This window comes from Panthera tigris, chromosome B2 (assembly GCF_018350195.1).
Source record: "Panthera tigris isolate Pti1 chromosome B2, P.tigris_Pti1_mat1.1, whole genome shotgun sequence".
Lineage (NCBI taxonomy): Eukaryota > Metazoa > Chordata > Mammalia > Carnivora > Felidae > Panthera > Panthera tigris.
The window spans coordinates 3,915,129-3,937,639 of record NC_056664.1 but is presented as its reverse complement, the minus strand read 5'-3'; the positions used below and the strand labels follow the sequence as shown (position 1 = coordinate 3,937,639).

The window sequence follows — 22,511 nt, the reverse complement described above, 5'->3', positions numbered from 1 at the left end:
AAGTGTTTTGTCCAGTAGAGAGGCACGTGAACTCCATTCAGTAGAAAAGCCAACCCTAAAAGTGATGATTGTATTGCTTAATAGAACATTAACCAGTTTGGTATTTTTCTGCCTTCCCGCCTTTTACCTTCTCCTGCCTAAATGCGTATTTCATTCTCCTGTGTCCTGCTTTGACCCAACTTTGCCATCCTGCTTGCTCCCTTGTCAATGACATAACATTCTTTGACCCAGGCATGAGCTCACTCTAAACAGTACTTGTATGAGACTTGTGTTTTTAACTTCTTGAAAAGCATACTTTGACGCTCGGTTCATCGGTTTGTTCCAAGCGCTCTAAAACAGAACCTTTACAAACCATTCTAAAACTCAGGAAATACAAAACTTTTTGACTGTCAACCTTACAGTGACCTTAGATCTGGCAGGTGGGTCACAGAGTCTCAGGCTTTGAAACAAGATGGGACAAGCCCGTGAGCCACCAGAAGCCTATTAAAATTACCTCCAGGGGAAAATTCAGGTGAAGGGTGTGGTCTTCCCCCTCAAAATTGATGGCCTTAAGGGGGCCAACAATAAACTGAGGACAGAAATACCGCAATGCGGTCAATTGTGTATTCTTGTATTTACACCCATTCTGGATATTACAGGTTGGCTGCTTTCGTTTCACGTGCTTCAGGTCTGGAAAGCTGGTGAACAGAGCTAATTACGCAGAGCTGAATGTCCAGTCCAAAAGGCTGTCATGGGAGCTGGACAGAGGGTGTGGGGGAGAGACTTGAACAGCGAGAAATACATAAGGACAGTGAGGGGGGTTGCTGGAGCAGGTGCACGGCCCCTCCCTTTACCAGGCCAGAATAGGGTTCTGTCTGCTTTTGAAGGTAGCTAACCTGATATTAATGAACCTTGTTACAGGCCCCAACTGGGAGCGATTAAAACCTGCTCTTTCCTGACTCACGAGGGATGGGGCTCTAATGATACCAGCCGCTCTCCTGGCCTGCCTGCCCAAGGGCGTAAAGTGTTCGTGCTTGGGTCCACCTTGAGGTTGATAATAGAGGGCAGCCTGAGAAAAAACATGCAGGAAAGAGATTCAGGAGAGTGGCCTAAAGAAGATTGTAGGCCCTCCAGTCTGTGTGCTTGCTTTTTAGCCCCACAAACAAATAACCCAGTCTCTGCAGGCAAATGGCCAACGATTAGGGGGTCAGACCTGAGCCAAAATGTTTCCCCCACCAGCCCGTGGGGCACTTTAAGGGCTGAGACCACCGTTTCTGTATGTTTATTCCCGGACACATCCTTAAAAGACATTGGGGAAACCGAGAACGTAATAGTAAAGCACATGATTGGTGCTTAATAAATGCATCGGGAGTATCACCAAGGGAACGACACATTCCAGAATATATTCACCTGACATTTTGGAATTGCTCTTAGGACCACATAAGTGACGCAGGAAACTAGCTCATTCATTGCCACCTCACTCTTTAAGCGTGTTTTCAAATGACTGTAAGCTGTTTCAGAAGTCAAACCTACCCTCAAGAGGATTTCTCAACAGTGAGATTATATACATTTTTACAGCTTCCTAGTCTAGGTCTCTAATGAAGGCAGTGATGATGCACAAAATGCAGACATATTTTAGGCAATAGCCTTAATCGGAATGAGGGTATAGCCTCACTCAGTGACTGTTTTGGAGGAAACACGGACGTACAAGTTTTGATAGATTTGTTAGGATGTGTGATTGCTGTTTCATTCCTAGCCCATCACGATGCCATGCATGAGCTTCCCACACACAGGGCACTTGTTAAGCAAAAGACACTGGAAGAGATAATAAAAGCAAAGAGCAGCCCAGCAAAGTGTCTCCTCTCAAAGAGCTGTAACTGGTGGGACAGTCAGAGACGAGCATAAATATCATGCTGTGTGATGAATCTGGTGGGAAAGACCAAAACCACTGAGAAAACGGAAGACTAAAAAAATTAAAATGTTACTGTGCTGGTTACACCTTCGCCTTCAAATCCTTACCAAACCCACTGGGAAAATAAGATATTCGATTTCAGCCTAGAGCAGTGGTTCTCAAACTTTAGATTCCAGGACTCCTTTACGCTCGTAAAAATTAGTAGGGTGCCCCCCAAATCTCATTAGTGAAGGTCACGAATATAGACATATGAACCACTTTAGAAATTAAAACTGAGGGTTAAACTAATAATGTATATCTAAATGCACTTGGTAGTATCCATTAAATAAAAAATTAATTTTATAGGGGCGCCTGGGTGGTTCAGTCGGTTGAGCGGCCGACTTCAGCTCAGGTCATGATCTCACGGTCCATGAGTTCGAGCCCCGCGTCGGGCTCTGGGCTGACCGCTCAGAGCCTGGAGCCTGCTTCATATTCTGTGTCTCCCTCTCTCTGACCCTCCCCCGTTCATGCTCTGTCTCTCCCTGTCTCAAAAATAAATAAACGTTAAAAAAAAATTTTTTTAATTAATTTTATTTATTTAGAATTATACATAATTAACAGATGGCATATGTTGCATATTCATCTATATTATACACTATAGGCTTGTATATATAATGTACAGTATAGGATACCACCTGCTACGTTCTCGGGCTTTCCCAACTTTCATTTCCTCCTCTGTGACATGGAGTAGCACCTCCCCCAAGGAATATAGTGAGAATTAAATGAGGTAACACGCGTATAGTTCCTGAGACGGCGCTGAACACACAGTTGCCTCTTACCTGAAGTGTATTTCCATTAGATCTGCCCACCGTGGGATTCTGCTGTTTTGGGGGTGACTCTGAGAAAGCTGGTACTCTCCTTAATTTGGAGGGGGGTGAGAATAGACCATCCATCAGGCTTGTTCACTCTTTCCAATTATGTGTGCTTCCCCTGGACGCCTCTGAAAGGTCACACGACCCGGGTACTACCCCAAGGAAGACTTTAAGAAGAGGTTCTAACAAGACGAGATGAAGCTGGGGCTTCGGAGAAAGGAGATGTGTGTGTGTGTGTGTGTGTGTGTGTGTGTGTGTACATGCATGCAGTTGTGTGTGTGTATGTTGGGGAGTGGTAGGTGAGCACAACCCAGGACCGTCACTGTCACTCAGAATCTACCCCCACACTGCTGTTTTTGGAGCTCACTCCTTGCCCGAAACTCCATGGGAAACGGTTATGATGACCCTCACACAGTCACCCGGTCCCTGCCTTCTGTATGTCAGGTGCACGCACACTTTCAGTGGCAGGCAGGTCTGGCTGTCAGGGAAGACGGTGTTGCCAGTACGTGAGAGGGACCAAGGTACTCCGTCACCCTGAATTTGTTACTACCAAACTCACCTAAGCGGGCTTAAGTTAAACAGAAATCCTCGTTGGGACCAAATTCTTGTTGGTCCTAGCTTACCTACGGATTTGTAGCTATGCTTCAGTTAAAACATAGATTTCGTATTCTTTTCATGGTTCATGGGAGTGGCACTTATATTTCCTCTTAACTTTATCAAATAGTCCAAGAAAGATACAGAGGTGGCACAGTATATTTCTCAAAATGACTGTCCCAGAAGCTGGAATGCCTGGGTTCAAGTTCAACTTTGCCACAGGACGAGTTAATTCCTTTCTCTATGTTGCAGTTTTCTCATCTGTAAACGTCGATAATAGTACCTGATTCATAGGATCATGAGAATTAATGAGTTAATATTTATGTAGTTCTTAGAATAAATAGTGCCTACCATATAAGTACAAAATTTTACATATATATGTTCAGCAAAATTAGTTGTAGAAGCATATATGTATTATTATAGCCACAATATGGCACCATGCTGCAACTTTGGTTTTAAGAGTGTCAACAATACTAATAAACAGTTAACCGAACACTTTCTACGGACCAGGCATTGTATGCACTATTCTCGTTCCGTCTTCACCACCGACCTATACACCCTTTACAATCATTATCATTTCATCGATAAGAAGGATGGAAATTGAGAGTTCAGATTTCTCCTGGGCCAGCCCTTGAAGGCTGATTACCATCCATATGCCTAAACACACACACACAGCTACCAATAGAACTACAGTGGAAGGCAAGACTTACTTTTAATCTATGAAGTGCATACAAGTAAAATACACCCCGGCTATTAAATACTTACTAATCTGTTCGGCGAGTTTTAGGTAGAAAGCGTTTTCACACGTGTGAATACTTCCGGTTGGGACCTCACACCTTCCCAGCGGAATCCAGTACAATCCATCTGCTGTTTGTTTTGACTGACACTAGGTGGCGCTCGTAACCAACCAACGCTTATTTTAGAGGCTGAATGTTCCTGGACGAATGTTCCAATTCGTCCAGGCCTTTATGCAAGTATTAACATCTAATCATACACTTAACAGTTCCCTGTCTCTTTTGGTGAACAGAAATTGCTATCCCCACTTGACGGATGGCGATCCGGGGGCCTTGGGAAGCCCTAACACTGCAGGAGGTCCACAGGCAGAAAGAACATGAGAGGAACAAATCGAGTGACTTGGGCTCTTGTTTAAATGGTGGAGGAAAATCATGCTGGATAATTCATTCATTGCGCAAAGAATTCGTCAGCACCTTCGATAAGGCCAGCACCGTACTGGGCTCGGAAAATAAGAAAGTAAGTAAGACAGGCTCTCCCCTTATGGTGGGGTTGGGAGGAGGGGAAACCAGGAAATAGTGGATCACCGTACTTGTGAAAAAGGGGTCAGAGAGGGCCTGAAAAGGGGGAACAGTTGATTTTACCTGGGAGAGGAGGCTAGACATCGAATCGCACAAGGGCAACTTTTAAAGTACTCAGTTACTTCTTTTCATTTGCCAAGTGCAATGATCGCAGAGAGGAGAAGGGCGAATGAACACACCATTGTGCAAAGACGGGGACACGGAAATTGCCTCTTCTCCTGCTTAGTCGGGAACAAAATTATGAGATTTCTGGTTAGGTGTATCAGTTATGGCCACGGGGGTAGTCATACCAAGAATAATAACAAATGTATTCAACAGTATGTGTTGTAGGGGGTTGTGACCTCGCAATGTGCCTAAGATCAATCTGACACCTTGGCTGAAACGCACACACCTCAAACAGAGCCCCCAAGAGTGTCCTGCACTGAAGGGTAGGTTTTTGAAAGTCCAAAGGAAGAGCCTCCTGCCACCTAGTTTTCTCATCTGTGAAATGCCAAACATTAAGTAATTGTAAAACACCCAGTTGCTGACCAGTAATTAGAAAGAGTTGTCGATAAAGAACTGAATAGAAAGGTTATGTGTTTAACCTTTGAAGTGTCCAGGGCTAGCTGAATTGTCCAAGGACAACAGTTTTGCTTTGGCCTCGACCCATTCCTGCCCGAAGGCATTTCCGAGGCAGGATGCTGTTTGCGCCACTAGGCACGAGATGGCGCTCCAGATCCAAACGGCCCCCGGCGGGCAGGCTTGACTCCCGGGTTGCCTGCTGGCAAAGTCATCAGTTATTCACCACGGGTTGACGTTGTAATACCCAGAAGGTTTGAAACCTCATCCCTGTACTGTCTTCTGCCGGACAGAAGTGATTATTACTCACGTGTGACGATGACAGTACTGAGAAGCAGTGAGAGTGGAGTAAGGGCCCAGAGCGGTCAAGTCGAGGGGCTGGCGGCCGGGACCTCTCTGGTCACTACGCTTCCTAAAGAGAAATACATTGTCCTGGACAAGAAACCCACGCGGCTTGATTCACTCACTCGTCCAATAATTACTAAGCAGGAGAAATCCGGACGGACAGCTACTGTCGCCGTGCCTCCGGCTAGAATTAAGAAGACGCGTGGGAAGGGAAGGGAAGGGGGGGTGGGAGTAGGGCTCTCCGCCCAGCACTGAGCACAGGCCCCAGGAGGAACTGAATCCAGCTTCCCGAACGATGGGGTGAAAACAGGCTGGCAGAAGCCACGTCAGCTGTGTCTCAAATGTGAGTAGCAGGTCAAGCAGAAGAACCCCAGAGACCTGGGGAGACTGCACATGCTTTATCTTTTAAAAATGATTATTATTGGGGCGCCTGGGTGGCTCAGTCGGTTAAGCGTCCGACTTCGGCTCAGATCATGATCTCACAGTCCGTGAGTTCGAGCCCCGCGTCGGGCTCTGTGCTGACAGCTCAGAGCCCGGAGCCTGTTTCGGATTCTGTGTCTCCCTCTCTCTGACCCTCCCCTGTTCATGCTCTGTCTCTCCCTGTCTCAAAAATAAATAAAACGTTAAAAAAAATTTAAAAAAATGATTATTATTTTAAGAGTGAGATAACCACAATATAGACCATCTGTAAGAGGATACTGACCTGTTACCTGGTAGGAAGTGACATCCTCAGAGAAGCAATGTCATTAACCGATAGAGAAGTTTACAAAAACTCAGGTGGTACCAAAGTGAACAAGTGTAGGCTCTATCGCTTTTCTCATCCGTAATGAAAACTAATATATGGACCGTTTCCATTGGGAGATATTAAATATCGGGGACATTTCTTCCCACGAAGTTTCTCGGGCTGCCGAAGGGGCTGAAGGATCACAAGGAACAGAAGTAGTCACCACGTGGACCTCAAACTCTTCCCGGCTGCACTAGACCCCTTTCCATCGTGCTATGTCGTTAGTTCTCACGGCACTCGCCACCAAAATGTACCGCACACAGTCCATTCCTAATCTGCGGGGTAATTGTTACCTTCTACTGGTGTCTATATCTGTTCACAGTGGGAAGAGAGCATTCACGTCAAGAATGGTTTGACGAGCATAAATCATCACCCCCATTTAACAGATGAGCAGATGGAGGTTCATAGAGGCTGCGGTAAGGCGGTTCCGTAGCAGAGTAAAAGTAACCAGTAAACAGTAGAGTAAAAAGGCCAGGATTAAGCAGCCTTAATCAGGTCTTAAGCAGGTCTTTGGACTCGTGGTTGGATGAAGTTTGAGCGAAGAAACGGAATTGTCACTCCAGTTGTGGAATGGACCTTCACCTGTTTCTCCTGCTGGTTGCAGATACAGCAGAATTCCAGGGTGCTGCTATTTGCTTAGTTAGTGTATCAGGGCATATCTCTTCAACCTGACCATAAACTTCTTGATAGATAGCTAGATGGTTTTGAGAATGAAGTGAGATCGTGTCTAAAGAAGGTTCGTACGTGGTTCCTAGCGAATAGGGTTCTCTCCTGCCACTAGTACATTGCATTGTTTTCTTTTATTTATAGGAACCAACTTGCAGTTAGCTGTGCTGACTGGGCATGTCAGTTTCTGCTTCTTCCCCAAACCCCACCCTTTTCCGGTAAAGGATTTTACAAAGCCCTCAAAGATGAAGAGACTGGGAGATGAAATAATCCGTGAAAGCTGTAAACGGAATTTGGGAATCTGGAGAGCAGGCGGACGAATGCCTTGTTGGGCCAGAGAAAGCTGTGTGCAGCGCCTGGGGGGGGGGGGGGGGGGGAGGGACAATAAGAAACAAATACTTTTCCTCACATGGTGCCCTAGAAAGATCTAAGTCTTTGAGACGCCAGGTACCTTTGAGGTCAGGGTTGCGAGCAAGACTGGAAACAGACTTGCTAGAACCCTGTGGAAAAGACATTTTGATGCCCGGATTACCTCCCCATGTTAATAGCCAGGCAACCACTGGAGCCGGACTCAACAGGAGACCGAGGGTTTTCCTTAGGTGGTACGGAATCAGAATGACTCTGGACGCAGAGGCCTCGGGCATAGCTGACAAGAGGGCGCGTGGCCGAGGCACAAAACTGAAAATAAGGCTTTGAGAGAGAATCTGAATACCCCAAGTTCAATTCTCCCAGCTCCTTCCCCTTTGTCTCCTGGAGCACTCCTACCCAGGCTTGTATCTCCTATCGTTTCTCGTTTCAACCAATTTCCTCTTGAGCGTCTACTCTGGGTAAAGCCCTGAGCCAGGTAGGATAAATGTGTTGGCTTGTATTAGTTTGCTGCTGGGCGAAGTACCACACGCTGCCTGGCTTACCCAGCAGAAGTGTACTTCCTGTCACACATTCTGGAGGCTAGAAGTCTAGACCCAAGGTGGTGAGAGGGTTGGTTCTTTCTGAGGGCTAAGAATGAGAATCTACCCTGGGTCTCTCTTCTGGCAGCCTCAGGCATTCCGTGACTCGTAGAGGACCGTCTTCTTCCCTCTATGCACGGATGTCTCTGTCCAAATTGCCCCTGTTGTGTTTTTTTTTTTTTTTTAATGTTTCTTTATTTATTTATTTAGAGACAGAGAGAATCCTAAGCAGGCTCTCAGCCTGACACAGGGCTCGGACTGATGAAGCAAGAGATCCTGACCTGAGTGGAAATCGAGTTAGAGGCTTAACCCACCGAACTACCCAGGCTCCTCTCCCCTGCTTTATAAGGACACTGTATTTCATTTTCCTTTTCTCTCCTTGGGTGACAAGAAGGACTTGGACAGTCTGAAATCGCTGTTCTGGGTTTGGTTCTGAAATGAAAGGGTCGGTGGGGTTGATTCCTTCTGAGCAACGCGAGGGAAAGTCTGGTCCAGGCCCCGCCGGCTGCCCTCGGGGATTCACACTCTCCCTCTGCGAGCTTCTCTGTGGCAGAATCTGTCCTACTGGATTAGGCCTCGTCCTAATGGCCTCATCTTAGCTGGATCATTTGCAAAAAACAAAAGTCTGTTTTCAAATAAGGTCACATGCACGGGTACGGGGGGCGGGGTTCGGACTTGAACAATTTTAGTGGGGGACGCATTTCAACCCATAACACCTGGCATCCACAAGGGTTTCCAGAGACGTGAAGGACGGGGGCTGAAGCACTAGCCAAGCGGGGAGGCCAGCCTGGGAGTGGTGGCCTGGGTCTTGTGGAGTAAGCCAGTATCTCGGTAAGGAGTGCGAGGGCCCGTTCTTCATCCCGCCCCTGCTCCTCAGAACCCCCTTCAGTATATGTAACCAGCCATGGGACCTCTGGGCAGGAAACAGCGTCACGGCGCCCAGCCCTGTGTTGTTTCCTCTTGATTCTGTACTGAGCTTGCTCAGGCGTCTGGAAGGCCTGCACTCAGACCACAGAGGGTCCCTGCCCAACACGAATGGAACCTGTCAGTGCTAGATGAAGGTGCCTGTCCCCTGGGGAGAAGAAGCCACATACCCCCGCCACACTGAACACGGAGGTCGGAATGGGGCCACCATTAGCACGTGGAGTAAAGATCTAGGATGTCCCGGCTCGTAGCCTTGGGGGGGGCGGGGGGGGGGTTGGCATATTCACCTGAGCAGACAGCTGGGACAAAGGACCCGGAATCTCGCACCCTGGTGAGGTGGGAAAGGAAGTCACAAGTTCAGGCCCATTGAACCTCAAACGTTGCGTCTCATTTCAGAGCCGTCATCAGACTCTGCCACGCCACTGCTCAGACGCCATTTTGGCCATGGCTGGAATAGGAGTTCTTTGGAAAAAGCTCTTCTGATCAGGTAGGAAAGGTAAGAAGAGGCATGGTGGGGTTCGCTATCAACGTCTCCTGCGTGGCCAGCCCCTGGAGCCCCAGACCAGACAGCATTTATTGTCTCCGATGTCCCTTCATGGAGTGAGAGCTCATCCCTGGCCCTTTGCTATCCAGCAGGTGGGGTGAGAAGGCCTTTACTCCACCAGGACCCCCTATATCTGCCAGAGAGAACTACACAGAGGAGTGTGTGTATGTGTGGGTTTGATCTATTTACGTATTCCTTTCTGCCCCCATATCCCACTCCTATTCCACCTTTGCAGACTGTCTTTCTAATGAGTTCAATGGGCATGTTGAGTTGCAAATGTCCTTCAGGGGGAGAATGTCCTTGTGTTGCACTGCATGTATTTTTTTAAACATTTATTTTTGAGAAAGAGAGAGACAGAATATGAGTGGGGGAGGGGGAGAGAGGGAGACACAGAATCCGAAGCAGGCTCCAGGCTCTGAGCTGTCAGCATAGAGCACGATGTGGGGCTCGAACCCATGAACCACGAGATCATGACCTGAGCTGAAGTCGGACGCTTAACCGACTGAGCCACCCAGGTGCCCCAACACTGCATGTATTTTAAATTTACTAATGTCCTTGATTTCCTCCAATACCATGTGGAAGTTGCCCATTTTTACTCTCTCAGTGAAGGGTCCCCTGTCTGCCTGCACCTCCTGGTCACCCACAGACATGTCCCTTTATGGAATACATTTGAGAAATTCTTTAGGAAACGTGCCCCGGAAGGGAGTTGAAGCCCCATTCTGCACTCACATATCCACACAGACACTGGGCAGTATTCAACTTGCTAACGTGTTAATGCTCTAAGAGGCACAAAATGATACACCCCTTTTCCTTACCCGTTCTTCCAAGTGCTTTGGATTTTCTATATATAAGTTTCCTGTTCCCTTTTTTCACTCATTTCTGATTTGGGGTTTCTGTCTCAGTCTCCTTGACTTCGAGGCGTTCTTTATCTGTTATAAATACTAATCCTTTGGTCCGTTTCCAACATCATATATAATTTTCTGCCATTCTGTCAGCTCTTTATTAACTTTATACATGGTGTCCTTCACTGAACAAAAATCCTTAATTTCGATAGAAGCACTTTCCAGAATACGGATCAGTGGAATAGAGCTGAGAGTCTAAAAATAAGTCCTCACATTTGCAGGCAGTTGATGTTTGACAAGGGGGTGCCAAAGCAATTCAGTGAAGAAAGAACAGTCTTTTCAACAAGTGATGCTGAGACCATTGAAGATCCACAGTACGAGATAATGCAAAATATATATTGGCCTCCCCCGTAATTCCTGACACAGGGCTCCTGAAGTGCCTGTAATTTCCTGGGTGATAGGAGCATCTTTTGTTCTGATGAGGCAACTCTGGGTGGGCTCCTGGTGGCTCTTGGATGAGGGTCACCGGAAAGACCAAGCCGTGAATAGCAGCTTGGAATGTTCAACCTTGCCCTCCCTCCCTCCACCCTGCCCGCCATCCTCCAGAGAGGGAAGGAGGGCTGGAAATGGAGTTGATAACTGAAGCCTCCATAAAAATAGAAGCCCCCATACAACCCCAATGGAATGGGTTTGAGGGAGCCTCCAGGCTGGTGGACACATCCACGCCAGGAGGGTGACACAGCCCAGCGCCACGGGGACAGAAGCTCCAATACTCAGGACCTTCCCAGAGCTCACCTTATGCATTGCTTCACCTGGCTGTTCATCTGTGCCCTTTATCACATCCTTTAATAAACACCTAAGTGTTTCCCTGAATTCTGTGAGCCACTCTAGCCCATTAACTGAACCTGACAAAGGGGTCACTGCAACCTTACAGCCCGTTGGACAGAAGCACAGGTGATAACTTGGGCTTGAGACTGGCGTCTGAATGGGGGACAGTTTTGTGGGGCAGGGCCCTTATTCTGTGGGATCTGACACTATCTCTAGGGAGATGTGTCAGAACTGAGTTTAATTGTAAGAGACCCAGCAGGTGTTACAGAGAGTTGCTTATTGTTTGGGGGCAAAACTACCTATTTGGTGAGGAGAAGGGTCAGAAGTGCTTCGTGTGAGTCGTACAGGAGACACAGCTGCATATTGGGAAAAGCTCAGATTTTTACCTTTTAAAGCTCATTTTACACATGAAAAAGAATGAAGTTGGACCCCTACCTCATACCATATCCAAAAATTAACTCAAAATGGATCAAAGACAAAAACGTAAGAACTAAGACTACAAATACTCAGAAGAAAACATAGGTGTACATCTTTGGGACCTTGGATTTGGCAGTGGTGTCTCAGATAGGACACGAAAAGTACAAGTCACGAAAGGAAAAATAGATAAATTGCACTTTCTCAACCTGAGGAGTGTCTGTGCTTCAAGGCACACCAGCAAGAAAAGTAAAAAGACAACACACTGAATTGGAAAGGATGTCTCCAAATCATATGTCTGGTATAGAACTTACAGCTGGAATGTGTAAAGGACGTTGGCAATCCAATAATAAAAAGCAGATTTTAAATTTTAAAAAGCAAATTTTGAAATGGCAAAGGATAGATAGAGGCACCTGGGCGGCTCAGTCGGTTAAGCATCCAACTCTTGGTTTCATCTCAGGTCGTGATCTCACGGGTTTGTGGGTTCGAGCCCCAGACGGGGCTCCATGCTTGCGGAGCCTGCTTGGGGTTCCCCTCTTTCTCTCTTTTTGCCCCTCTGCCCTGTTTGTGTGCTCGCTCGCTCTCCAAATAACTAAATAAACTTAAAAAATAAAATAAACTAAAATGGCAAAGGATCCGAATAGACATTTTTCCAAAGGTTTACAGATGGCCGATAAGCAGGTGAAAAGAGACGTTCACTGTCACTAGCCATCAGGGAGAGGCAAATCCGGAGCGCAAGGGGGCACCCCTTCTCACGGACCAGGACAGCCAGAATTAGAAAGATGAACGAGAAGCCGTGCTGGCAAAGATGTGCTCAAATCGGACTCTCGTTCCCTGCCGATGGGGGGGGTGGGGGTGAAGTCTCGTAGCCGCTTTGCAAAACAGTCTGGAAGTTCCCCAAAAGGTTAACTAAACACAGAGTCACCGTATGACCCAGTAATTCCACTCCTAGGTGTCTGCCCGAACGAAACGAAAACAGAAGTCCGCACAAACACTGGTACACGAATGTTCAGAGCAGCATTATTCTTCACAGACAAAAAGCTAAAATAATTCAGGTTTCCATCAACAGACGAATGGATAAGTAAAATGTGGTGTAATGGAATATTATTCCCCCATGAAAAAGGTGCACGAAAACATTATGCTAAATAAGAGAAGCCAGGGGCGCCTGGGTGGCTCAGTCAGTGAAGCGTCGGTCTCTCGGTTTTGGCTTAGGTCACGAGCTCAGTTTCATGAGTTCGAGCCCCGCGTGGGACTCCACGTTGGCAAGGCAGAGTCTGCTTGGGATTCTCTCTCTCCCCCTCTCTCTGGGCCCCTCCCCCACTCATGCTGTCTCTATCTCTCTCAAAATAAATAAACTTTTAAAAAATAATAAATAAATACACAAATACATACACGAATACATAAATAAATACATAAAAGAAGCCAGTCGTGAAGAACCACATATTGTATGACTCCATGTGTGGGGAAAGTTCAGAACAGGTAAATCTATTGGAAGGAGAGGGTAGATCAGTGATTGCCTGGGGTGGCGTGGGGGGGGGGGCGGGGGATGGAGGGATTCGGGGGGTGATGTTTAAAAGGTACAAGGTTTCTTTGCAGAGAGGATGAAAAAATGTTCTAAACCTGGGGTAATGGTTACATGGCTTTGTGAAAATACGAAAACCCACTGAATTTTACACCTTAAGTGGATGAATGATATAGGATGTGAATTAAATCTTGACAATAAAGCTGTTGCCAAAAAAAAAAAAAAAAAAAAAGAATATCACTGTCACCCCCCAATGTACTCGTCACCAGAATCCAACATTTTCCCAGGTGCATTTCCTATCCCCCTACAGTCAGGCCCTAACTTCCAAGTTTGATTTTTTTTTTTTTTTCTTAGATGGTCAAACTTCGCATCCATGCTTAAAAAAGCATTGCTTCTTGGATTTATTAGGTATATAAAGGCTTTAGGAAAATCGGATGTATTAAATTTGTTAGTGTGTTTTGAAATATCTAAAGCAGTAGTTCCCAGACTTTGGGGGGGTTGGGTGTTGGGGGGGGTGGCCGCTTTTAAAATCCTGACGCCCACCAATTAAATCGGTTCCTGAGGGTAAAAACGGCATCCATAGTTTTAATGATTTTCCAGGTGATTCCAACGTGCCACCAAGTTTGTGAAATTTAGCTTAACTATGGAAATTGTGAAAGACGTTTCAGTGGAGTCTGATTTACTAACCTCATGAGGTCATTAATTCTAATGTAGGAACGAAATGAAAGGTTTACACGACAGTCGTTCTGCTAAGTCGAATAACGAGATGCGCCCGAGTTGAGCTGACGATAAAAGTTTTGAAAATGTATCACCGAATTCTTAAATCACTGGCTATTTAAATACTGCAGATGAGAAATGGGACTACTCAGACCCGAAACTTGTCAAAGTTTCCCGCATCTGCAACATCCCCAGAGGACGGAAAACCGGAGGGACAGCGGGGTCACCGAGACCTTCACGTGGTCCGGGCCGCAAGGGAGTTCAAGTGCCGGAGGCCCGGAAAAGGATCGCGCTGGCCAGGAAGTTTTGCCGCGTGTCCCCGCAGCCTCGGCAGCGGCCCCACCGGGACTCGCCGCCCATGGCCGCGTGGCCGCCGCACGGAGGCGGGTGAGGCGCGGGGACGCGCGCTCCGAGCCCGGGGGACGCGCGGGCGCGGCGCGGAGATGGGCCCGCGAGCGCGGCGCGCGCTGCTCCTGCTGTTCCTGCCGTTCCTGCTGTTCCTGCTGCGGACCGGGGCTGCGCACCGGCGGCCGCCGCGTGAGTCCGGGCGGCGGGGGCGCCAGATCCAAACCCGCTTTGCAGCGCCGCTGGGGTCGCTAAGTGCGGAGGGACGGCTGGGCCGCGAGCGCCGCCTCTCCCGGGAGGGGGCGCCGCCGCCGGGCGCGGGCGGGGTGGTGAGACCCCCTCGTCGGGGACCTGTGACCCCCTCCCCCGTCCCAGCTCCCCAGGGTGGCGCCCGGAGCCACCCGCTCCCCCCCGCCGACCGTGACGACAAATCTGTGCGTTTCTCACTGAGGCCGAGCTAGGATCCTGGGACTCGGGTCTGGGTGCTCCTGCTCCGCTCTTGGCCGTGTCTTGTCCCCCGGCCGTCCCCAAACAGGAAGTCCTTCTCCCGAGAGACGCCCAGGACCGGGCCGCTGTTTCCGCGCGGGGCTCCGCGGAGGGCTGGAGGCCGCGGCCCGGCGGGGTCCCCACCGCACCCCACCTGGTGAGCCGGGGGCTGGGCTGGCCGCGCCCCCCACCCGCAGCCCCCTGCGGCCTCGGGTGGGGGGAGGCCCCGAGCCAGATCCGCCGGGGCCTTAGTGACTCTCGGCGCTTGTGCTTTTCCCTGGAAGAAGAGCCTATCTGTGATTTCCGGGCTTTTGGACTGAACCGCACGGTTCTCATTTCCAGCCGCTGGAGGTTGGTGATCTGCGGTGTTAGCCATACGGTGTAATTAACTGGCCTTTACCAAAGGACGCCAGCGTGATGTCACCTAACGTTTAAGTAATGAACTCGCTGTCCTGTCGTCTAGGTTGGACTCTACGGTGCATTGGGGAGGTCGGAGCTATTCTTAGGGTGACTTTAGGGGCGGTTAAACCGGCCCTGGGGTTAAATACCCACCCACCCCCCCTCCAGGTTACAAAGAATTGAGGCAGCGCCTCTCTGGTGGGAGAAGTACCAGCACGGTTTCTAATCTCAGTCGACCGCGACGCTTTACACGCCTTTGCACACAGCCTGGGAACAACACGGACGGTTCGTCATCCGTGTATCTACGGTTTATCCATGAGGAGGATGAGGCAGGACCCGCTCCTGGGTGATTTTGTTCCATGTTACCCTGGGCTTTTGAGGCAGAACCCGGGTCTCTGTGGCTCTGACTGTTCAAGGTCACGCCACATCAGAGGCCGAATGGTGAATTGGATGTCGAACAGAAATATTCGTCGCTCACGAGTCTAAAGAGGGTACCAAGCGAGTGTTGCCCTGTTCTAGGCCAGCAGGGAGGGTGGGAGCCATCCTTGCCCCCCCCCCCGATATTTTGCGTTCTAGTGGGGGGATGGTCATGAACAAAAGGACACAGAGCACCAGGGAGTGCTAGGAGCTGTGAAGACACCCAGGGCAGGCCCTCTGGGGCCAGGGGACCGGAAGGAATCGAAGGTCATGGCCACTCGGAGCTCTGAGTGGGCCCTGAAAGCTGAAGGACCCCGGTGCTCCTGACACTTTTCTGTCATGGGGACCCTTGTGGGCTTTGTGGGAGGGCTTACAGCATGCCTGTCCTTAACCCACCGGATGTCAGTGGCACTCCCCCCAGTTACGGAGGCCAAACACATCTCCAGACACTGCAACCTGTCTGCCGAGAGACCATGCCTGGGCTGGGAACCCCTGGGCTGCAGGAGGGGCAGGGACATCCGTGTAGCGGGCACGCAGGGGCCACAGGCCACATGTAGTCTGGAGGCAGGTGCTGAGGGAGGTCTGGGTGTTGGGTGAGAGAAAGAGAACCGTCAACGGCGACTCTGTTATGTAATTATTTTAAAATGTTTATGGGCTCGAGCAGTAAGGCGACAGGTGATGCCATGGCCGCGACGGTGAAGGCAGAAGAAATCCGGAGCCTGGTTTTGGACTTGAGATTCCAGTTGGTCATCCCCGCGGGTGGTGTCCCGTGGGCAGCTGGGCGTAAGAATAAAAATAGGGCACATCTCACCCATTCATCCAGCAAGTCTGTGCTGAGCACCTCTGATGCTGGGCAGGCAGGGGCCCCCAGCGCCGAACCCCTCGTTCCAGGACTGAGGAAGCTGTCGGGGAAACTCACCTGCTGGATACAGGGCTTGTGCTTACTGGGGCTTCTTCCCTATTTGCTTTGCAAGTGTCTTAGTGCTGAAAAGGTGCCCTGGGTGGTTCAGCAGCAGACCTCCCAGCATCTGGTAGCAAACATTTGCTGGTTTCAGTAACAGGGAAGGGTTTCGAGCTGGGAGTGGTGTGGAAAAAACCCACCGGCAAAGTCCTCTGGACTTGGGTCTGATTCAGTCTGAGCATCAACTCCTGGGCTCAGCTGCCCCGGCTAGAGACACTTCGGGATCTTATGGAGTCTGTGGGCTGCAGGGGCGATTGCCCGAATTGTGAGAAGCGGGGCAGAGGCTGGGGGCTGGAAGGGGTGGCAGTCTGCCGGGGGGGGGGGGGGGCGGGGGGGCGGGACAGGGAGAGCAGACAGGCCTGTCGCGGAGGGAGGAGAGGCATCACACCCCACATCTCATGGGGTGGGCCGTGACACAGCAGGTGCTGGGCGTTGATTCAGAGGGGCTACGGCACCTCCCAATCCCGCTGGGGGCCCACAGGGCTGTCCTGTCACCTTTTCTCCAGGGTCCCACTCCCTGAGCTACCTCTTCATGGGCGCCTCAGTGCCAGACCTTGGGCTGCCCCTGTTCGAGGCCTTGGGCTACGTGGACGACCAGCTGTTCGTGTCCTACAATCACGAGAGTCGCCGGGCAGAGCCCCGCGCCCAGTGGCTCGAGGGTAGGGCCCCCAGCCAGCTGTGGCTGCAGCTGAGTCAGAGCCTGAAAGGGTGGGATCACATGTTCATCGTGGACTTCTGGACCATCATGGACAACCACAACCACAGCAAGGGTACGCGGACGGGGCCCTCACTTTCCGGGGGTGGGCGGAGCATTTCTCTCCCTCAGAGATGCATCTGGGGGCCAGAGCAGGGAGTGTGGGGTCCTGGGGGGAGGAGGGGGAGTGTGTGAGGTCATTCGGTCCCTGGGGACGGTGAGAGAGGGACTTACTCCTGTGGTTTCAGTAACAAAGCTCGGGGTGTCGTCAGAGTCCCACACGCTGCAAGTGATCCTGGGCTGTGAGGTGCGAGAGGACAACAGCACCAGGGGCTTCTGGAAGTACGGCTACGACGGGCAGAGCTACCTTGAATTCCGCCCTGAGACGCCGGACTGGAGGGCGGCAGAGCCCAGGGCCTGGGCCACCAAGCTGGAGTGGGAAGCGAGCACGATTCGGGCCAAACAGAACAGGGCCTACCTGGAGAGGGACTGTCCCATGCAGCTGCAGAGTTTGCTGGCGCTGGGGACAGGGGTTCTGGACCGGCAAGGTATGGCGGGAGCACCCCCCCCCCCACTCATGCCCGAGGGGAACGCGGGGCGAGGTCCGGGGCTCGGGCCTCAGAGGTGGCCAGGGTCCTGTGACTCTCCGGGAAGGACCCGAGGTCCGAGGTCTCCACCTTAGAACCAAGGTGTCTGACGGCCAAGGGTCATGGCTTGCGTTTTTCCCTCCGTGCACGCGGCCGGAGAAGCAGTATCTGTGACCTTGTGATGTAACCAAAAACCCAGTGTGTACTTACACCTTTTAGGAACTCAGCGATGTCAATTGTCACATGAATGCCAGGTCACGAGAGTACCCACCGGCGGGGGCGGGGGGGCACCAATCAGAGTAACAGGATCCTTTGGAGGTTAAAGGTTACCGTCACAGATCCGGTCACAGAGCCCCAGAACCTAGAGATAGTCCCTGAAGCCTGGCTATCTTCCAGGCCCTTCTTACAAGATTTCTTGTTGGGTTGGGCGAGGTGAATTGCCAGGAGTGGTTGTTCAACCCTCTCTGAGCCACCTCCAGGGTAATTTTACCTGGTTCTTTGTAACACGAAGATCCGAGCTGCAGGCGTGAACGCTCGTGTGCGGGCCAGGCGGACAGGCTCGGCTGCCGTCCCCGTAGCGCCACGTCAGGGCCGAGCCCCGCAGCGAGCTCTAGGACACAGAATGGCATCTCTCCGGCAGCCCGCCCCGTCTGAATAGGGCGTCTTGTCCCTCTAACCCATAGAGGAGGGAAGTGAAAGCTCCAGTCTTCCTGGCAAGGGTGGAAAGATCCCCTCTCCAGATCCTTCCTCCTTCCTGTCCAGTGCCTCCCTTGCTGAAGGTGACTCATCGTGTGGCCTCTGCAGTGACCACTCTACGGTGTCAGGCTCTGAACTTCTACCCCCAGAACATCACCATGAGGTGGCTGAAGGACAGGCGGCCACTGGAGGCCAAGGACGTTGAGCCTCAGGACGTGCTGCCCAACGGGGACGGGACCTACCAGGGCTGGTTGGCCGTGGCCGTGCCTCCCGGGGAAGAGCACAGATACACCTGCCTCGTGGAGCACCCGGGGCTAAACCAGCCCCTCACTGCCACGTGGGGTACGGACGAGGGGCTCTGTCGTGGGTGGAACCCGAGCGCTAGCCCGCGGGGAGGGGGGTCTGCGGCGACCCTCACAGCTCCCTCTCGCCTTTGCTGTTTCAGAGCCGTCGGTGTCCAGCACCCTGGTCGTTGGAACCATCAGTGGGATCGCTGTTTGTGTCGTCCTCTTTGTTATTGGAGTTCTGTTCCGAATCTTCAGGAAAAGGCAGGCTTCGAGTGAGTAGGAAGAAGGAGGACGTCTCTTAGCACCTCGGACCCCGGGACACGCGAATTCTGCAGGAAGCGGGGCTTTGGGAGGGCAAAGTGGATCTGGCACCCACGAGAAGCCTGTTCCTTTTTTCCTTTGGGACCACTGGTGCCTCCTTGGGAGCGGGAATGCGTGGTTTTCCTCAGAGTGGAAGGTGCAAATTCCACAAACTTCTTGCAAGGTGCTGTTTAAGGTAGTGCAGGGGCTCTGGAGCTGGGGTCGTCACCGTGGTCATTCGGAGAACGAGGAAGGGGGGGGGGGGGTTCTGCACAGGTGGAGCGGCCACGCAGCCCCCCGAGCAGGAGGCCTCGTGGGAGGTAAGGAATCATCGCCTCATCCCGGCCATCACTACATGTGCCTTCCTAGCTCCTGAGGGAGCATCTGCGGCGTGGGGGGGAAGAGGGGCAGACAGAAGGCACCCGCAGAGCCCTGGGGGCCTTGAGAATGTTCTACAAGGAGACCCCCGGGGAAGCCAGTGCAGGGACAGTAGGGGGTCCGCAGTCTCACAGCTGGGGGAGTGTCAGGAGGTGGGAGGGAAGGCAAAGGAGGACCCGGGCTAGAAAGCTGGTAAGCAACTCCCGGTGAGAGCTGATGGTGTGTGGACCCCCGGGGGGCTCTTCCGGCAGGGAGTGGTCCCGGTTGAGGTGGCCGGAGGGAGGTGAGGGCCAGGGAGGTGACGGCACGCCCCTCTCCTGTCTCTCCTCTCTACAGGAGGAGCCATGGGGGACTACGTGTTGGCCGAATGTGAGTGACAGGCAGCCTGAGACCTCTCATGGGAGGAGACGTGGAGACTGAAAGAGAGGGCGCCCTGGGGCCTTCTTTGCTTCCAGGACTGAGTGGGACCTCACAAGTAGGAAGCTACCGAGGAACTCTCTGCTTGCGGCCTTCCCCGTTCGTTCTCGAAAAGTTTCTCTCATTTAGGTTTTTTGAGTTCCTGCGCCTCTCCGAGAACCGGCTCTCAGGAATCTCCAGCCGCCTCTAGGGTCTGCCTTATTTTCCGCACCACTTCGGACTCCGTATACCTATGGCCTCTCCTCTCCTACCTCTGGAATAGGGCTCCTAAAATTTTGGGGGGCTCGCAGTTTCTTTCAACATCTGAGAAAAACCGCGAACTTTCCCGTTGGGACATGGGAGTGTCATACCCTTACCAGAATTTTGCGCACACATCCCGGCATTTTCTAGACCCATCCAAGTTTCCTTTTGACCCCCCGCCCTCTCTTTTATCCAGCAGTTCACCTGTCACCAAGCCCTGTGGTCTGTTCCACCAGAGGTTGAAGTGGGTCATTGTACAGTCGTGAAGGCCGTGCACTGCACAACCCAAGGAGGCACATTTCCCAGAAGGGCTGTCAGGCGTGGATGTTTGTGTCCTGTGATAGTTTTCCAGAAAGTGGGTGGGAAGTGTCTTGACGAGGGGCATCTTTTTTCTAATTGGCAAAAAAGTGTCATATAGGTTTCTGTATAGGAATGATTTACGCGAAGGCATCTACGATGCCTCTGGGATATGCCAGAGTTGAAGGAACACGGTAATTTCCCACTTGGTCTCAGAGGCTATGAAGTGATAATGAAAATGAAAATAAGGATGAGGAGGAGGAGGAGGAAGAGGATAACGTGGGGGATTTACTTGCTGCCAGACTGAGTTCTGAGACCTACTGACGCGCGTTATCTCATACAATTCTTACAATAATTGTTTCATGTTAGTACTATTATCCTCATGTTTTTTTAGATGAAGTAAATGAAGTACAGAGCATCCCCGGCCTGCCAGGGAGAGAGGCAGGTTTCAGCCTCTGTCGGATTCTGATCCCTGTCCCGCACCAGTGCATTCAGGCGGTTTAGACGTCGCCCAGGAAATGGAGAAGGGCGGGGGTGGGGGGCGGCGGGAGACGGCTCTTACTGTCTCGGTGTCTTTACTCTTAGTGAGCTGGATGGAAATGAAGGGAAACAGCAGAAAATCTTCTCAACCTCGTTTCCTTTCAAAGTCTCTGGGGAAAGCACTCCACCCCCCACCTGCTCTGTCTGGCATCGCTCCCGGGCCCCCAAGTCAGGGCTGTCATTGCTGGTGTCAGCCTGTCGCCGTGTTGGACCTCACGGTGTTTGCCCTCTGCCGGGGCCACCAGAGTCACAACGCCGGTGGCATTTCCCCTCCAAGAACCCGAGCAACCCTTGTCATATGAAGGATGGGGGGCGGGGGGGCGTGGGTTAAGCGTTTGACTCTTGGTTTCGGCTCAGGTCATGATCTCCTGGTTCGGGAGTTCAAGCCCCACGTCGGACCCGGGGCTGACAGCGCAGAGCCTGCTTGGGATTCTCTCTCTTCCCCTCTCCCTGCCCCCCACCCTTGCGCTATCTTTCTCAAAATACATAAACATTTCAAAAAAATTGTTTTGAAGATGTTAAGACGGAAACCACCAAGCAACCTGGAGGTACCCTGGCATCTTCCTCCTCCCCAACTGTGCACGTTAAAAAAGAAACTGACCTGGGGCGCCCGGGGGGCTCAGTCGGTTAAGCGTCCGACTTGGGCTCAGGTCATAATCTCCCGGTCCGTGAGTTTGAGCCCTGCAGCAGGCTCTGTGCTGACAGCTCAGAGCCTGGAGCCTGTTTCAGATTGTGTCTCCCTCTCTCCCTGACGCTCCCCCACTCGTGCTCTGTCTCTCTTTGTCTCAAAAATAAATAAACGTCAAAAAAAAATTTTTTTTAAAGACCAACTAAAGCTCGACAGTTCGTTTGGTAGGTATTGAATTTGGGCAAAGAGGTCTCGATTTTTTTTTTACTTTTCTTTTTTTCTGGTTACGAAAATTAAGTAGATAAAAAGCACGCATAATTTGTGCTCACTGTAGAAAAGGTGAAACTGTCATTCCATTGGCGAGTGGTAAACCCAATTAACGACCTGTGTACTTCCTCTCAGTGTTGCTATATTAAAACATATAAAAGTAACAAATGCATTTTAATAAACATACGTGAATTGCATGGTGTGCTGCATGATTTTTCTGACGTGCTTATCCATCTTATGGATTCATCAACTTAATCATTTGTGGGACATTGATGCTGCTTTCAAGGTTTTTGCATTTTTTAATGCAAAATTGTCTCTCTGACAAATTCTTTCTCTGTGGATATCATTCTGTACTCAGAACAGACCGCCCAAAAGCTTCCCGTGCTTTTCTAGCCCATGAAGGATATGTTACAATTAATGAGGCAACGGCTTGTTTTATGCTGGTTTTATTTCACACAGGCTGGGATTACAAGGAACACCGTAGCCTTCACAGTGGCCCGTTTTGCGGACCATTGGCGACTGGTCTGTTACTTTTCTTGTTATAATGGAAGTTACAAACCTCCGATTCCTCTCCGTGTGTCTTAGCTTAATTTTTCTGCCCTTGTTCATCAAGTCGTAAGGTCGACTACATTTGAAAAATCAGGATTAACATTTTACATTCTGAATCACCTCTGGCAAAACGGCCTCCAAAGCGCGGTAGTGTGGAGAAGGGTGCCACCTGGTGGCTGTGACCAAAAGTGTCACGGTGGTCATGTGACCGTTGAGAGCTGAGGCCGGGATTTGGGCGCAGGGCCCAGGATCGGTGGAGAAGAGGTGGGCGCTTGACCCCGTT

General features: G+C 50.9%; 1 protein-coding gene across 4 annotated transcripts; it reads left to right on the top strand.

The window, feature by feature from the left end:
- The first annotated feature begins 5,810 nt into the window (after positions 1–5,810).
- On the top strand, positions 5,811–21,150 carry HFE (homeostatic iron regulator). Of its 4 annotated transcripts, XM_042985519.1 has the most exons (7): positions 5,811–5,895; positions 9,270–9,360; positions 16,855–17,118; positions 17,291–17,590; positions 18,392–18,667; positions 18,771–18,884; positions 19,627–21,150. In XM_042985519.1, exons 3-7 carry the CDS (start codon positions 16,881–16,883, stop codon positions 19,665–19,667), a joined length of 969 nt encoding a protein of 322 aa, XP_042841453.1. In that variant the 5' UTR covers positions 5,811–5,895; positions 9,270–9,360; positions 16,855–16,880; the 3' UTR covers positions 19,668–21,150. The 4 variants fall into 4 exon arrangements, with proteins under 4 accessions (XP_042841453.1, XP_042841452.1, XP_042841451.1 ...); XM_042985518.1 differs by lacking the exons at positions 5,811–5,895; positions 9,270–9,360 and adding an exon at positions 14,143–14,277 and having other exon boundaries at positions 18,434–18,667; XM_042985517.1 differs by lacking the exons at positions 5,811–5,895; positions 9,270–9,360 and adding an exon at positions 14,145–14,277.
- The last annotated feature ends 1,361 nt before the right edge of the window (positions 21,151–22,511 follow it).

What these genes read in the sequence shown, in the direction of transcription:
- HFE (XM_042985517.1), top strand. Translation starts at nt 14,184, where the DNA reads ATGGGCCCGCGAGCGCGGCGCGCGCTGCTCCTGCTGTTCCTGCCGTTC. An exon ending in GCCCCTCACTGCCACGTGGG is followed by an intron (nt 18,668 to 18,770) that starts GTACGGACGAGG and finishes TTGCTGTTTCAG; the next exon opens with AGCCGTCGGTGTCCAGCACC. An exon ending in CAGGAAAAGGCAGGCTTCGA is followed by an intron (nt 18,885 to 19,626) that starts GTGAGTAGGAAG and finishes TCCTCTCTACAG; the next exon opens with GAGGAGCCATGGGGGACTAC.